The sequence below is a fragment of the Plectrocnemia conspersa genome, unplaced genomic scaffold, assembly GCF_051122295.1.
Source record: "Plectrocnemia conspersa isolate PC_06_02 unplaced genomic scaffold, ASM5112229v1 ptg000005l, whole genome shotgun sequence".
Taxonomy (NCBI): Eukaryota; Metazoa; Arthropoda; class Insecta; order Trichoptera; family Polycentropodidae; genus Plectrocnemia; species Plectrocnemia conspersa.
In genome coordinates, this window is record NW_028277169.1 from 26,600,650 (window position 1) to 26,619,226 (window position 18,577).

At 26.7% G+C, this 18,577-nt stretch overlaps 1 protein-coding gene across 3 annotated transcripts in view; it reads right to left on the reverse strand.

The window, feature by feature from the left end:
- The window catches only part of LOC148235316 (uncharacterized), a 30,059-nt gene extending 11,602 nt beyond the window's left edge, over positions 1 to 18,457 (reverse strand). The window contains exons 1-4 of one of the 3 annotated variants that reach the window (XM_088186289.1): positions 18,189 to 18,457; positions 12,317 to 12,503; positions 7,525 to 7,697; positions 7,237 to 7,411 (exon numbers count right to left, since the gene is read on the reverse strand). In XM_088186289.1, the coding sequence (XP_088042415.1) occupies positions 7,237 to 7,252 (16 nt within the window). In that variant the 5' untranslated portion in view covers positions 7,253 to 7,411; positions 7,525 to 7,697; positions 12,317 to 12,503; positions 18,189 to 18,457. Of the gene's footprint in view, positions 1 to 44; positions 254 to 7,236; positions 7,412 to 7,524; positions 7,698 to 9,519; positions 9,645 to 12,316; positions 12,504 to 18,188 lie in introns of those variants that run through there. The other 2 variants (XM_088186288.1, XM_088186290.1) reach the window with 2 other exon arrangements.
- Positions 18,458 to 18,577: the final 120 nt, after the last annotated feature.

Sequence of the window (18,577 nt, forward strand, 5' to 3'; positions counted from 1 at the left end):
ATAATTTAAATTGAAAATAAAATATTTTTATTTAAATAACTTACTTAAAACTTGAAGGTTTATGTTCACTGTATATTCTTAAACAACACTGACTTTATTTTAATTAAAATATATCAATATAAACTACACTTTAGCTCCGATTCGAAAGATAACTCGCGCCGCGTCGACCGCCAGTTAAGGACTGTCGTTCGTTCTGGCCAACATGTCTTTCTTCGATTCAGAAGCTCCTATTCCGGTGGCCGTTGACTGTTATGTCGTGACGTATGAAGAAGAACAGGTGGAGCAAATCACAGCCCATAGTCCGATAAAAAGGCACTTAATAATACCCCACAACCGCCAATCAGAAAATTGCCAATATTTTCACCGTAGTTTTTCATCCGTAACAGAAGCGGAAGATTTTCACGCTCCTACAATTTTATACATGTCACGTATAATGACATATAATTTTCAACACTTGTTTCCCAATAACAAGAAGATTGAACGTTCCTGGACATGTTCGGTAGTATAATAAAAAAAATAGTTATGAAATAATTGGATCCACGATACGATGAACCTGAAAGAGAAAGCGGCTAAAGTTTGGGTCTTTCGATTCTGGATTTTTCTAGTGTTTGTATGTTATTATTTTTATAACTATGTTGTAACGGATGCACTATTAAATAACGTTAGCCTTGAGTTAGCCATACATTAAATGTCCATTAGCTAAACCTAATGCTAAAATAACAGACAACGATTTGTTCAAGTAATGATTTTTACACAGATACAAAGAAAGACGCGGCTTATGAAATTGCAACTTTTTAAAATGTATGTGCTTGGTATATACACTTATGTTTTAACAAAAATAAACTATGTGTCATATTTCACGAAATACAATATCAGTTCATTCTTGTTATCTTAAAAATATTTATATTTATTAAATATTAAATATTATTAAAGATTATTTTGCCTTTATAAATAAATAAACAGTTGCCTTGTACGTTGGTACTATCGTATCAATGTAATGCGTATGTTAATTGTCCACCATATTAATGCATAGTTTGTGTTTAACCGTCTAGTATTGATAAAATCAAAATACTTATGCTAAAGAATGTTTTTGGCGAGGATGCTATGTTAAAACGAAAGATGTATCAATGATACAAACATTTAAAAAAAATCATAATGTCGAAGATGACATCTTAAGTATTTTTGATCTAATATGGTTAATTTGAAGTATTTTTGACACATACAGCTAAGTTTAAATAACATAATTTATACGGAAAATCAGTAAATCATCTGTATATACTCGTAATATAAAATTGCTTAAATAAAATAATTTTATTCCATCAGATAAAATAAAAATATTCTTAAATTTAGAAACATTGTTGTTTATATAAATTGGCCGATTTTTTTAGTGAGATATATTATAAAAAGCTATATTTTTAACTATCAATTTTATTCATCATTTTTTGCCAACGATATATGTAGTGATAACGATCATTATTGTTATAATAAATAATGAGATACAAAAGTGTATGAAGTTGGTAAAGACCTTTGAACTTTATCACGATTCGATTTTCAAGGGAAAGGTCAGAAGAGTATGGAAGATAAGACAATATTTTCTCATCTTAACATAGAAGAGTTAGCAAAATCCACCATGAAGAGGCCATCGATATAAATACTGGAACGTGAGCAACCAGAAATAACCCCTCAGACATATCATCTAAGAACTTCCACTCATCGCTAACTCTCAGACATTTTGTTTGAGGAGCTACTCTCAGAGATTTTCGATGACATTACTGACATGTACATCATAGTTCAACGCATTCAATGCAATAGAACTTCAAAAGATTTCCAGCTTGGACTCACTAAGTATATATATACTTCAGAGCAGCGAAAATTGCAAAGCAGCCGCTTCTCTCTTCCAATCCACTGGTCCAGTTCGACATCCGGAATATAAAGAAGCCTGCAGCTTATGCACCCACCTGTGGAATATACTTCTTAATCGTTGCATAACAACAATCTTCATGTTTACAAAATAAACACTCTTGATTCCAAGACAGAATATTATAATATATTAACCGTTTGAATGCCGTAAAGACGCCGGTGTCCGTTCCTAGTTTTACTATTTTTATCTGTAAAATTATAAAATATTTTTGGGTACTTGTATAAATTAGATTTTATTTTTTTCTATAATAAATAGAAATTAACACAAAAAAATTTAATTTTTGGAAACATATTTTTTAAATATATTTATAAAAACAAAAAAAAGCTTGGCATTCTTAGCATTCATTGCCTAATTTGGCTTGGCACTAAAAGGGTTAAGGATCAGTGGGTTTAGGTGCATTTTAAAACATAAACACCAGCATTTTTGACGCCTTATTTGAAATATTCACAACGTGAGAGTAAAAATTCAAGTTTTCATTAAACAAGATCGTTTGTAGATTTTTCCCTTTTAAGAGGAATTCCTTCGAGATTGTTATGAAATCTTGCTTTCTAAAAAGCGTTACAACATTACATTGATTGATACATGTGGCGGACGATTTACTAAATATTTACTCCACAAGAATCCAAATCATCTTGATGAGATAAAGAATATGTAATCGCTTTAATGGATTTGACTATTTTTGTAAGTATATAATAATAAGTCTAGTTAAACTAATATAGTGATTGTCTTTAATGAACAAAATAAACAAACATAGACCACGATTTGGTCCCTTTAACACTCCAGAACATATAAGGATTTTTTTGTATATTACGAATCATAAACAACAAAAATAGTTATCAATAGACATTGCTAGGTCATCCAAAAATAATGATAGATTACTATAGCGATTTTTTATAAATATCATATATATTTGACTAATTATTTTGCGATATTTTATGGAAAAATACTGACGACAGGATTATTTGTAAGTTGTTATAATATGAACAATTAAGCCAATGATGTCAATAAAGCATTAACTATGTATTTATTTTAAATTGTCTTTTCTTCTTTTTATGAATCAGAGTCTCATTTATGCATTTTTATAAAAAGATTACACGCTTACGATATAAGGCTAATTTGTATTCATAATTTAAAGATTTAAAGCATTTTAAATATCTGGAAAGTTGGGTAAATGATGAAAAATGGACTGAAATTGCAAAAAGCCAGTTTTAAAAATTGAAAGCTGGTCTCACAAACAAGACGATAATTAAATCCTAGTCTTGAAGTGCTGTTATATGGATGCGAAACCTGGAATATACTAGGATTGTTTGAAACGTGGCTTTATATGCGAGTCTCCAATAATTCTAAATGTATAAAGTATAGTTTAGAATCTAGAGTCTAGATGATAGATTTGCTTTTAACCATTTACGTGCGAGGAGCGGATAAATCCGCTTCACATCACATGTCCCTTAAGTGCGAGAAGTGGATACATCTCAGTCAAGAAAAATCGCATCTCTTAAGTGCGAGGAGCGTATATATCGAAATATTATAAAGCAGGTCTTTGTCTTAAATTTAACACATATTTTTTTACGATGTATAAGATGTATAATGACGTTTTTATGATGTTATGTTCCAATGCGCTTCCACCCTCATTTAATTATTTTTATTACCAAAAATCGGAACACATGTTATTTTTTTGTACATCACAAGAGCTCTGGGGGAGTGACCCAATTTTTTGTAGTCAAAGATCTGTCATTCCAACGAATTCCACATGTGAAATATATGTTCGAATATATATAATATATTATATAGTTTGCATTCAGTTTAATTTTGAAGTCGAAGAGTATTGGTGTGCCCCGAATTTCACTGTTTACAATTTTAAAATTTATAAAAAAAACAATTACCAAAAGAGGAAGAAAGATAAAGGACCCAACGAAAAATCGAATATTGATAGGCTAGCATTTTCCTACGAAGTATGAGGACAAAAAATACCAACTCAATTATCAAGTGTGCAGTATCATGCCCTCATCATGCAAGAAAAAGGGGAAAGGAATTTGCAGAAGGAGGCAGACTTTTAATTTTTAAAATAGATATTATATTTTTTTTAATTTTGAAGGTAAATATAGATGCATAAAGGAATAACTATATACAAATAAAAAAATCGTAATTAAATCTTCAACTTCATTTTTTATTGGATAATTGACTCATTTCGTGACTTTTTATGAAATTTAATTCCGCACGTAAAAGTTTTTAAAGGTAAATTGTTTAATTAATAAATATGTAGTGTCTATTAAAATAAAAAATAGTAATAAAAACATTATTATGTTTTCATCTTATATGAATGTGTTAAAAAATTACACAAGTTTTACAATGTTCTAAATAATACCTAAAACGAATAATTCTTATATATTTTTTATAATAATTAAGCTCAAATTAATCGATGTTTAATAATTTAGGTCGAACTAATTTTCACAATTCAAGGACAAACTCCTAATAAGCTTTTTCTATATATTTGTAATGCGTGTATATTATATTTAACCGTAATCTCAGGCACCCGTAAAATCAATAAAAGCGGCTATAAACGATAACCGTTAGGTAATATTATTTAATCGTTTATTACATGTAGTAATACACATCTACTTTTTATACAATATTTAAATAATAAATACTAAAATAAAATAAAAATATATTTGATTTAAAAATAAAATATTTTACATTATATAATATCATTTATTTAATTGATATAAAAATAGATTTTAAATTAATAATAGTCCTAAAAATATATATATCTTCCTAAATTACGACACTTAAAATACGAGTAATTTATGTTTCTTAATTTAAGACAATATATATAAATATATATTTTTAGAACTAGTACTAATTATAGAGCTATTTTTTATCATGCTCTTAAATAACACCAATTCAATAAATTTAAATTTAATATTTTATTTAAAACAGATTTTTATTACTTTAATTTTGCTTTTATTGTTAACTTTTATAATACTTCTACATAAAAATGTATGAAAACGTCGATAGATGTCTATGTTTTATTTTTTCGCAGATGGCGCTAAAAAAATATTATTTTTTAATAAAATCATACCACAGAAAAAAGTAAATAGAAAATAAAAACACAAGGTCCTGAAAAAATACAAATATTTAATTCGCTGTTGACCTTCAAAATAATTTTAATATCACAATTAAGCAAAAAGCGTCCCACTTATAAGATTCTAAATACTTTTTGCTTAAAAATTATATTTCTAAATAATCAGCTTTTTATCGTAAGTATCGTTCTTTATAACGGTAAAATTAACGAGTCAATTTAAATTAATAGTTTGAATATGATACTTTCTAAGAATAATTTATACGTCAAAAATTATCGCCAAATGATTGATCACTTAGCGTAAAAATATTTTAGCGAAAAAAAATAAATCGTTTCTCACACGAATTCATTAGCACAACAATCTTGCGTCAGTAACCTGGAATCTGATCTGACATTAGAAATGCAATCGCTTTATAAACACTAAAACTTCCCCACGATAATCTCGTGAATGTGTGGAAAAATCACACAATACAATATGACCGCCGAATAAGCTCCATAAACCACAACAAAAATTAGTCTTTAGGCCAAACAACAATGGCAAGATGGAAAGTACCGATCCGAAAATGTTTCTCTTTAATCTGAGAAACATTGCTTATCCTCAATTGTGCTCAGAAAGCTTTTAACATAATCAAACATTTAGAAAATCTGTATTGAAAACAAACAAGAAAATTTGCTAATGTAACTCTCTCGGTCAATTTGCATTGTACGACGATCGCTCACTTTATTTACTTTTACCGCAACATTAAAGGCTTTCATAAGGTTGCTGTTTATAGAATATTGTTTGCGTCGTGATTTCCTTTTCGAACAATTATTTAATGTGCGTGTAGCGCTTTATAAATTATTTACTAAGACTACAACTTCGCACAGTTAAGCATCCGAATATAATTTACCCAACGATGTGTGAAATGGCCAGGGGACCGTTAAATCGTGAGATTAGACTAAGAAAATAGAAGATTTTAAACGGATTATAAATTACCATCTAAGTATATCATTCTTGGCAAAATAACAGTTAAATTCTAGACTATTTAAAAATAGATGGATTCGAATTTTTTTTAAGTAAATCGCTGTTGACGTGACGTAAGTGCATTTATTAAAAAAATACTAATTTATTATAGTTAAGATATCTATTTATATATAGCAATTTGATTCACCACAAATCATAAAATCGATAGTAATCTTATTTTAAGCGATAATTATTATTACTTTTAAGATCCATAATTTTAATTTATAGTACTCAACTCATAATTTCATAAGTAATAATAAATATGATTTTTTTTAATCTAGTATGATTGAAAAATTAATAATAAATTTATTATTGTGAATAATTAATTAGTTTTTTAAGATAAAATGTAACGTCTGGTTATTTTATTAAGTATTATATAATATTTATATTATAAATCATAAACTAATAAATGTCTGATAAAATTTAATGGCATGAAAATTAATTCACGCAACTTGATTAAATTCCTAAATTTAAATAAATTAAAATACAAAAACAATAGCAATTAATCATTTTATCAACATTTTAATAATCGGTAATATTTATTAAACACAACTTTAAATTATTTTTGCAGTCTTTAAAAGTTCACTTAAATTTATTATAAAATCTACAACTCTTTAATATATTTTACAAACAGTAATATATGTTTCTAAAAATAAAATATTAATTAAATCAAATTTATTTAAAATATAACAACAACTTCCCCCCCCCCCATAAATATATTGACCTAAAATAAGCAACACATAAAGTTAGACGTTTTCATTATGTAATAAAAATTAAGTGGATAGAACAATATAATGAGTTGTATTTTAGAATAAAATATAATAGAATAACCTTCATGTTTCGATACATTGAAATATTAAACACAAACTATGTATCATACTTAGATATTTTTCTTTGCTAAGACGATCATTATTATTGTTTTCCGTTTGCCTTTCTCGAGAAAGTACCTATAATGTCATTGAAAAAAGACATTTCTTAGAACAATATAAAATTTTAGAGTTTTTCTTGTTAAACGGAAAGTGCCTACTTTCTATCGACATTGCTCCGGATGATTTAATGAATTATCCCTTTTTACGACCATTGTGTATAGCTACATAATTTAAATACAGATTATCAGCGTGCCAAATTGATTTATACGTACTCGAGTTCCATTGCTTATTAAATAAATTATTGTCTTAATTGAACTCAGCATTCTTATTCAGTCGTCTATAAAAATTGCGTGAAAATTTTTACCTGGTATTTGCTTCATATTTCTCCGATTGACCCAGCGTGTTTCTCCGACTGTTCCATCTCTAATCTTCAATCTTTCACGTATTCCGCAAAGTATAAATTACACCGACAGGAATAGCAGCATTCATCGTCTTTGCCTTTCACCCTCGAATCGTGCTCCACATTTTTCGCATTGTCTCTAAAAAGCAAAAATCAGATCGATGTAAAAGTGATTGATTATTTTTTTGGAAGGCACCGTCTTTGCGTGATTCGGCCCCTTTAATTAAATACTTTTATTTGTACACTGTTTACTTTGATAATTTGCAATCGCAGACCATGTAATTCCACCTTGTTGTTTGTTTTTAACGAGATCGCATCCAACGCGTGCTATTTTTCCTCTTTTTCTTCTCAACGGTTAACTTGTTGTGAACACGGACACAAATTGTTTCTACGCGACATCGATTTTTGTCAGTATGTGGATCGATCTGGAAGTGATACGTATATAATTACAGTTATTATTAAAAATAATATGAGATGAAAGAACTTGTCACTAATACATCACACGTGAGAAAATATATTTACAACAGCTATTCAAAATATTTCCTTAGACAAATAAATTACAGAATAAATCTTGAATTTAATAAGATTTAGTTGGTACTTAATTCAATAAATAAAAATACAAGTATCTATATTTTTAAATAATATGTATAATGTAATACAATGCTTACTAAAATAAAAAAAAATAAAAAATATTTTGAATATGTGATAATTTTATAAAAACGTAAAGCTTTATTTTATAAAACTAATATAAAATAAGCAATCTAGATGTGAAGTAGTGGTGTAATAAAACTAAAAACTTCAAAGAGTAATGACAGCTAAAGTTACAAAATTCTGGCAAATGTTTTTATTTGTTCTAGTTGGATCATTTTTTTTTATGTAAAGTAATGTTCAAATTTAAATTTAAAATTGAATTTAAGCTTGTAATAAAAAACCGTTTTTTTAAGAAGCATACCAGCTTTATTTTAAAAAGACTAATATAAAATATTCAAGCTAATCGTGTAATAAAAATAACAGAACTCAAAGAGTAATGATCGCTAAAGTTACGATTGTTTTTATTTGTCATGGTTAGAATAAACTATTTTTATGTAAAGTAATGTTTAAATATAATTTTTTAATTTAATTTTAACCTACGATAAGATTGGAATGAAACCTGCTTTAAATTATAAAATTAATATAAAAAAAAACAATCGGGATAACAACTAGTGGCGTAATAAAAACACATAAACCTCAAGAATAATGATCGCTAAATTTACAAAATTTTGCCGTATGATTGTTTTTATTATTTTTAGTTATATTAAACTTATTTTATGTAAAATGATGTCGAAATTTATAATTTAGTTTAAAATAATAATAAAAAACTATTAATTGAAAATGAAACCAGTTTTATATTATAAAACTGATAATAAAAACACAATCAAAATAATAACTTAGCTTAAGCTTAGCTCCAAAATTTTGTGATTTGATTTATTCGTCTTGGTTAAATTTAACTTTTTTATGTACAGATTTAAATTTGATAATATAACATATTTATGGTTTAAAAATACTAGTTTTTAAATAAACGTATATGCTCTTTTGATCTACTTTTTTGCGTACTCAATGAAGATATTGATTCTACGCGTCATATATGTAAATATAATAAACTATAAAAGATTAGACAATAGATTATTATTCATAATTCGCACACATTTAAAATCAGGCCATAGTATATCAACGTAGAGACAGAATAACATCATCTGATCTTCGGTTTAATTATATTATATAGAAATATAATATTACTTATTTGTGTGAAAAATGGTAATAAATATATTTTAATGAAATTGAGACTGAATTTGTATAGCAATTAAGGAGTATAAAATTGTTAAGTTAGTTAAAAGTACAAACACACAAATATTAAGCTTAATACTTATTAAATAAAAATATTATATATAAATATTTTAGACATATTGTTAATAAACGTCAGAAAAACTTTGATGTTACAAACTTAATATTTATAGGTTTATTTAGTAAAAATATATAATACACATGATGCAGATCAGAACTGTTTTATAAATATGCAAAACATGATGTTGTAAAATGAATAACATTTTAAAAACATTGTATTATAATGTATCAAATGTAAATCATAGTATTTTATGTAATTAAAAGTATATATTATTGTGTTTTATATACAATTATTTATATTAAATATTTATGGTTAATACATGAAGAAAAAGGGATTAGTTAATAAATTAATAAAAAACAACTCACGTATAAATATCACAGTTTTGAACTTACTCTTGATTTATAAACATTCAAAAAACGACACAGTAAGCAATAAGCTGGCTAGGTGATCTTAGGGAGTATGTTAGCCTAACGAGAGCTGAGATTAGAATGGTGCTGAGATCTAGAAGCGTTTTGCAGAAATGCTGCGGAGCTGTTTTCACTTGCACGATCAAACTTTGGTACGTAGGCGAAATATTTAGTTCTGTTTGCAATTTATTTTATATGTATATACATTATAGTTATGTTATATTAAAGCAATAGTGACTCTTGTCAAATAGAACTGTTTTTTTAAAGTAGGTTAAGTAAATTAAAATAAAAAGTTAAAATTGTAGTTTCGAAAGAAAAGTAAATATTAGTTTAAACTATTAAATATGTTCATCTAAATATATATTATTGAACTATCTATAATTTAATTAAACAATAAATGCTCTATTTATAAATATTATATGTTGGGATGATTTTATACGAAACAAATATAGGATAAAACTATATTTGTTTAATATAGAACAATAAGCTTGAAAAATCTTGTTTAAAAATATAACCATCTCTACGAGTCGCAAATAGCCTTAATATTTATCTCGATCATAAAAGAGTAGCGTAATGTAGAGCGTGCATTTATCAGAAGCACGCAACACTACAAAGTGATTACAATAAAAGTAAACGTAAATAGCCAACTATTGCAAAATAAATAATAAAAAATCTAATAAGATTCGCTGATGAGTTTTCACTTATCATAATGACACACATTTTATAGTTTCACAATAAAAACATCATACTACAGTTTATTTTTTGAATCAATGCAAACATCTTCAAAAAAATATACAATAGTATTATGATTATCTTTTCGCATGAATGAGAGTACAAGTGAGCGCAGTATTTATTCGGTCCAGTAGCAAACATATACAAGAAGTGATATGCGAAAGAGAAATTAAATCATTTATGCAGAGAAAATGATGATTAAATATTATTTTATCTGTGATCTATAATTTCAATGAAGATCCTAAGTTAGTTTTCTACTTAATGGTTAAGGTCTTAACTTTATCTAGCGTTACTTGTTCTCATATCGCTACAAAATACAGGTTAACGCTTTCCAAGAAAATGGTTAATTGTCTACTATCGTGATGCCCGCTATTAAAGCTTTAGGACTCGAAATATTTTTATCTAATTTGTGCGTATGTATTATTTTCGTATATAACGGTATGTGAGTTATCAAAATTTTTTTCGCACAAATTATGTCGATTATATTTTTCCGGATGTTTAACAACTCGTCTACCTTTGGTCTACTTAAAGTCACACAATCGTGTCGGTAACATTTATTCCATGACGCTAACAGAAATGTCGCCGAATGTACCCAAAAACGTTTTCGTTCACGCTTTTGAACCCGTTTCTTGTGCAAAATCTAACGGTGGCATTTTTGAAGATGCTAATATTTAAATCGGAAACCGTAGAAAATTGCGGTCGGTTTTGTTAATGCACTGTTTTGATGCGATAATAATTTGTTCAATCGCTAATCCATGGGATTTCTAAAAAATATAAGTATATGCCTAATTTAAAAATATGCTTAGTAAGTATCACAGACTAAACAAAATTCATGAGCCACAATTGCCGTAATCTAATCAGATAATGCAACGAAGAGTTTGACATAGTTTGCTTAAGTATTTTTAAAATTTCGCAATATTAAAAACAAATCTAAAAAAACAATAATATCACATTATATATTATCCTAAATATATGATTAATGTCTTATTATTAAAATATATTCCCTTAGAATAAGACATAATTAGAGCTATTAAGAAAACATCACATGTATATCATTTTCATTATGTTTATAATTTTCTCCTATTTAAATTAAACATGTTACGTTTGCTTTCATTTTTATATTTTCTCTCTCAATTAAGGTTTTGCAGAAACTTTCCTAGAATTTTTAATTATATTCATACAACATAATTAGATGTGTGATTTTATTTCTTATTTATTCCATTTGTGTCAAAACCAATATAATTTTGAAATGCTTCATTTATCAAAAAGGCCATGTGTATTTTTACAATAAAATTTACTTATGTTTTCAAATAAAAATACAATACAATATATATGTTAGGATTCCTATTATAATTTTAAATTTATTGTTAGTGTTTTTTTTTTAATCAAACTTATTTTAAATGAATGAAAAACGACTAATTCATGTAAAAATCAAATTTTAAAAGAGCAGCACATTAAAAAAAACTTCTTTACATTTATATTTATGTATTATTTATTTTTGATTAAAATTTGATTTATAAAGTATCATATAATTTTATATTAAATATTAATGTTAAAAAATAAAGTTATATTTTCACTAGCGTATCAGTGAAATTATATTCAAATACATTTTCACATGTACATAGATATAAAACTGATGGTCGCTAGTGAAATAATATGCTGCTCTAAAATGTTAATTAAACCTAGTTTGACATTTACGAAACATTAATTTTCTGTTCCAACTCAAACCTAACATAAACAAATTAACTCCAACATGGCCTAATGATAGTTATAAAATCACTTTCATTGGGTAATTAAATATTGTAGCATTTTGCCAAGATCATCCATTTGTGAACAAATACAGTTTTACTGATACTAAGCAGTGAAATTGTAAATTAATAGTTATAGTTAAAAACATTTTAACTAGCATGGTTAGTAAAAGTACAAAAATAATTTTAAGGTTTGAGAACCCTAGAGGGTGTGACTTCGTTTTCAGTATGACGCAGGTGTGGAAGCAGTTAGAGTTTTAATTTATTATATTTACATATGTTGCGACAGACGATAAATAGCAAGATGTATTTTCCGAGCGGTGGCGGAGAAGCTGGTGGAGGGATGATGTCTGCGGACGGCAGGGGTCTGCTTGTCTTTTCGAATGTCTGCCTCAGTTTTCGAGTGGCTGCTTGTGGATTCCCTCTCCTCAGCGTCAGGGCTGCAGAGCTACCATAAAAAAACTGCAAAGCATAAAAAAAACAATCACAATTATGCAGCGATCATCCAACCAATCGCTGCAGTCGCTTCTTAAGACGAAATAAGTATACGTCTTTAGAAAGCGACATTTGCTTGATAGGCATTGTCCAAGGTCATTGTTAAAAGAAAAATGCTAAATTTATTATTACATACTTTTTGATCATAGACGTCATTTCAGATTTAAGATCAACTGCAATTGAATAAATTCAGAAAAAATTATGGAAGATTTTAAATACATAATTGTATAGAATTTATTATATAAACAATAGCTAATAATGCTTGGAACGAATTTGATATTAATAAAGATCGGATCCGTATCGGCGTTTGTTTTATGCAAATTTACATGTAAATTAAATAACTATAAGTAAATTAACCGCAATTGAATTATTAAAATAAAATCGTTGCGTCTTGAAACAAGAAACACAAAAACGTAGCACGAACTTCACAAGAATTTGAGACGCATACCTATTTTTGAGACAAATATTTTTTGAAAAAAAACAATGAAAAAATTCTACGAACTTCAGTCATAATAGCTACAGCGGATAAACATTTAATTTACAAATGTTTTTCAATGGCGTGAAAGTATATTTTTTTGTTGAGAAGAAGCATCTCATTGTCTCGCATTTCGAAACAAAATAAAGGCGCATATAGTTGAAAATCAGGCGAATATTTTATTGAGAACCCTAATCCTAGCTTATATACCTTCAAATTAGTCCCACAATTGATATTTGCAGAATTTATAATCTCAGTTTGTTATTTCAATGTTATATTTTATAAGTTTTGGAGCATCCAAATCAAATCAAAAAAATCAACGAAAAATCTTTAATTACTATATTTATAAATTAAATAATGGTTGATATCATTAGGCTTACGATTTTTTTACTTATTTCGAGGGAATACGGTTAATTTGTATAAATTTAAATAAACGTTCAAGTTTTTATATCTATATACTATTATAATAAATTCCGTGATTGCATAAAATTAGTTATAATGCGCAGAAGCTCTCTAATTAAAGTTCGAGGCGTATAAATTAACAGATTAGATCGATCTGTTTGAATAAATCACAGCTTGTGATATTTATCTCTGGTATGTTAATAACAAAACGGATTACTTGATCGTCTACATTTTATACTTAATTATATGTTTTCGATTAATAATTATTGTGCGATATCAACTTATCTATTTAGTACAAAATGAAGAATTGTCGTGTGACATGCAAAATAAACTCTCGCTTATCATCATCGTAGTTAATCAAAGAATCTCAAAGAATACAATGAAACAAAACACGTTAAGTACATCATTTAAATGCAGCATTGTGTAAAAGTACTTGTGGAGTATGAATAATGTAAAAGAAAGCAAGTTTGTAACACAGATACGTCAATATTCATCTTTGATATTTCACACTTTTCTAATAATTTTATTAAGTATCAAATTTCACATTTTGCGGATTTAGAGTTACTCATTTATAAAATCAGTTGTTATTCCAAAAATGATTTTAGCACACACATTAAATCTGACATCAAATTCATGAAGTACGTATGTATATGAATATATCGCAATTGCCTTACTTGCATGCTGATTTTCCGCAAATGTTTATTTACTCATACCTACGAGAATCAGAGATAATACATCTGTAACCTTAATTTTCCCATTTGAATGTATAAGATACATACGTACATGTACATATAAAAAACAAAATTCTATCTATTATACAATAAATAATTCTGTATGAATTATATTCCATTTTTTTCTGATTCGAAAAATTTAAACTAACAAGACAATAACGTAATCAGTGTTGTCATACAATATATTTATATAATAGATAAATAATACATATTTAAATAGAACACATACAATTTATGTTAAATGGTTAAAACTATTATTGCATTCACAAAGTAACTAGAGCGTTTAGTATGCAAAGTATTTTTGTACGTAATTACAACGAGAGTACCATTTTGTTATTAGATAATTTTAGGTATTTTACTTTACACTTTTAATGCTTCGATTGTTATACTATTAAATTGTATTTTAATTAAAATAAATTATAATTCTCATTAAAATGCTTGTTATTTAATTGAACTAGTTTTCATCAAGTTAGTAATTTAAAAAACATGTAATATTTGTAGATAAATATAGCTTTTTTAATTTAGTTTTGTGATTAACATACATAGCCATTAAATAATGTATTCTGTTTTTTTTAGATTATTTATTGTTTACTATAAGATAAATTTTTTCGCCGAATTATCTATGGAAACGTTACATATATTTATTATAAATCCGTTATGAGTTATAATTAACTTTTTTATAGGATTAAATTGAACATGGTAAATAACAATATATTATAAACTAGCGAGTGTAACTGTACGATAAACTAGCAAGTGTGCGAATACCGTACCCTCAACATTTTGGGGTTTAAATATTATTTTTGCTTCGTTCTGATTTTTTAAAATATATTTTTAAATTTATTGGTTAAAATTAGACTTATTATTTATGATTTCCAATGATAGTAAAAATGGTTAAATGTATAAAAAATTACTTAACATTTTGAATTCATTTGAAAATAGGTTTACAACTTGACTAAATATTTCCAGAAAAAAAAATTATATTATTTAACGCTAGATTTGAAACTTTTATATTTAATGATAAATCTAAATATTGTATATAATTTATGAAGAGGTTTAAAACTTAGCTAGATAATAATAAATTAAACATTGTACAATGAAATCTCAATAAAACGAAGCTCACAGAACCAATGAATAAATTTCGGTATACTGAAAATTCGTTATATTGAATGCAAAGAAGATGATATATTTTTATTTGATTTTTAATTACAGCATCAAAATAACCTCTTATTAAGTTTAAAAATCGTTATTTGTCTATTTTTAAGGATACTGTATGAAACACAATAAAATTTGTAAAAAAAATGTTTTATAAAAAATGTTTGAGGGTCAGCAAAACACCTGTAATGTCGAACACATCTGGCACACGCAAAGTCAAGGATAAATTGAATTTAAAGAAATATTGAGTCAAATTGTAACGTCATTCTTAAATTCGGGTTAAAATATTTCTTTATACTGAGATCAGTCTTGGTTTCAGTGAAAACATTTTGTATGAAAGTTTTTCGGGGAAAAATTGAAGATTCGTTATACTGGGAATTTCGTTATTTCGGTATTCGTTACAAAGAGATTTCACTGTATTCATTTTAAAAATTGGTTTGTAACTTAACTAAATATTATTAAAACAAAAAAATACCATAATATTTTGTTACATCTAACTGACGCTACAACAGAATCGATCAACTATAGTTAGTGCAATGTGAACGATTATAGGTCATTGATTGTGCTTTAGCATATTTTAGATGTTTGAGGGGCTACAATTTTATCATCAATTAAAATTTTAGTAATAATAACGTTTTTTAGTTACAGCAAGAGCTACTTTATAATTAAAAAAAGTTTTTTATATGTTTTATGTGTAAATATTATATAAAAGCCAGTTTTTAATTACATTTAATAATTAGAAAGAAACAATAAACTGAAAATATCAAGCACATAATCTGTTACTTTAGACCAAAAGTGCGCTTTAAAAATATTAACAATTTTGAGACCTTTGTCTATTTTTATTAAAAACTATTTTGATATAAATATTTTTTAAATAAATGTTTTTCTGCGCAGCATTATATATTTTATTAATTACTAAGTGCAAAAAGTTGTCACTTTACTTAAAATTAATAATAAAATAAACATTTAAAATCTATAATAAATTAAGAATATTTAAAATCCATAATAGAATAAAAAATATTTTTAAGGTTGAAAAAAATATTTTGAATAAATCTTGAAATTTTATTCTAAAACTTTATAATTTAAAAAATATTTAAATTAGTGTTATTCAATTTTGTGTAGTTTCCTTTCAAAGGGGTCAGTATGAGAGATTTTTGCAACACTAGTTGGTTTGTAACGAATAGTACTTATTTTGAAAATTTGCCCCTTTTTGTTAAAAATATTTTTCAATCGAAACTTTAAAAATTCTCTAAAAACTATAACTATAAATTGCCAACGTTCGCCAAAATTCAAGTACATATTTTTTCTGTATAGAGAAGCTAATACAAATCCACATTATTTATTTTATATTTAAAATCCCGTATAAACCTAATATATTTTAAAAAATATTTTTTTTAGAATTATATGATTTTTATACATATTTTGATATGTGTTTTACAATTTGAATCGATAAAATCAATTGCGTCGTTCGTTTTCAAGCGCGCTAATACCCGGGATTCCCCACCGTCAGATTTGCTCACATATGACATTTCCGTCATCTGTCAAGCGCGCGTCGGGATACGGCTTAGTGCGATTAAATAAACAGTGAAATATGTTATAATCACAGCACTTTTCTGAGATGATTCAAAATGGTGTAGCTTTGGAATTATAAACAATATAAATAAAAGTTTAAATTATGAGTGTGCCAGAAAGTGTTTGGTTATATGAATAATATATCACGGTTATTCTAACAAAATTACTATTGACTTTCTAGGATTTAACATTAAAAGACAAACAGCAGTGATTAGGCAATTAAAGATATACATGCCAAAGTTAATTAAACATATTACAATGCTAGTAATAATGAAAAATCTCATATTAGTGTAAGCAATAAGTTACATTTTACCCACTATATAGTATCGTTTACAGTTAATTTTCAGAAACAACGAGAGATCAAATAACATTTACGTATGGCAAACAATTAAAATACGACGTACAACTTATCAGTTTAAGAAGTGATGCCAATTTATGTGTTTAATTCTCTACGGTAACTTCCGTCAATTTTGTTCTTTGGTTGTTGTTTAAATTTAATATATGGATTATATTAATAGTAATAATGTATTCAATGTTTAACTCTTGATAAAAGAGTTATTGTTTTTAATTATTTTTCAGAAGCAATGATGGAACAATTTGATGACATATATGGCTACAGCGTAGAATTAGTATATATAAACAAAGAGTGAATCTTCTCATGTTGAAGTCACTGTCAGCAAGTATTATCTTTTTATAAGGAACATACTACATAAGTTTAATGTAACTGAATATCTTGAATTTGGATATTCCTAAAGAGGAATGATGGCACAAAACAAAAATTGATTAAAAACCATGACGTATACATCCATATTTTGTCACATCGGAATTAAAAATAAGCCACTCTTAGATATTTTGGTTATCGATTATTCCAGGTATGCAATCACATATTTATAATCATTGTAAAATGTCGTCTATTAGATAACATCCAAGAAACTACACATACATATGTATATTGCGAGTCGTCACTCGGAACGGAACGATCTAGGTGAATTTTTTTTTTGCTGCAATAATGGTTTTAATTTATTTTGATATAACCAAGCTTCTTCAGCTAAATAACTGACTGCATCACAATCATTGTCACGTGATTGTTGTAAAAGATAGTATCCCCAAATATCAATATATAAAAAAAAATACGTTTTATTAACATTTATACGGATTGATCGACATTAACCTCAATCTTCATACGTACTAAGTATATATTACATGTTCACATTTAAAACCTATCTAGGTACGTTTTAAATGTTCAGTCAAATCTAACGTATATGTGCATTAAATCGGAAGCAATGATAATCTTTATGTAATATAAAAGGAAAAACTCACTTTTCGGCCTCGGAGCCCGTCGCTAGGAATTCAAAATTTGAAGATTTCATTACGAAGATTGTTTTATGATTGTTTATCTAGTTTAATCAATGTATTCTTCTAATCTTCAACACACTATATATTTAATTTTCATAGTTATAACACCACACATCTACTATATTTAGTCAAATAACGAATTAATGAAAATTATTGTCGCGTAGCAAAATTTTACTATTAAATAATAATTATTTAAAACTGTTGTCACGGTACTGTCGGCCATCTTGTTTAACATTTGAATGCTTATTTTTTATTGGTCGAAACAACAGAACGCATTACCGGCGGCTCGAAAATCAATCGGACAAATTCACTTTTTATTTTTATTATAATAATTGAATATATTTCCTAAGATT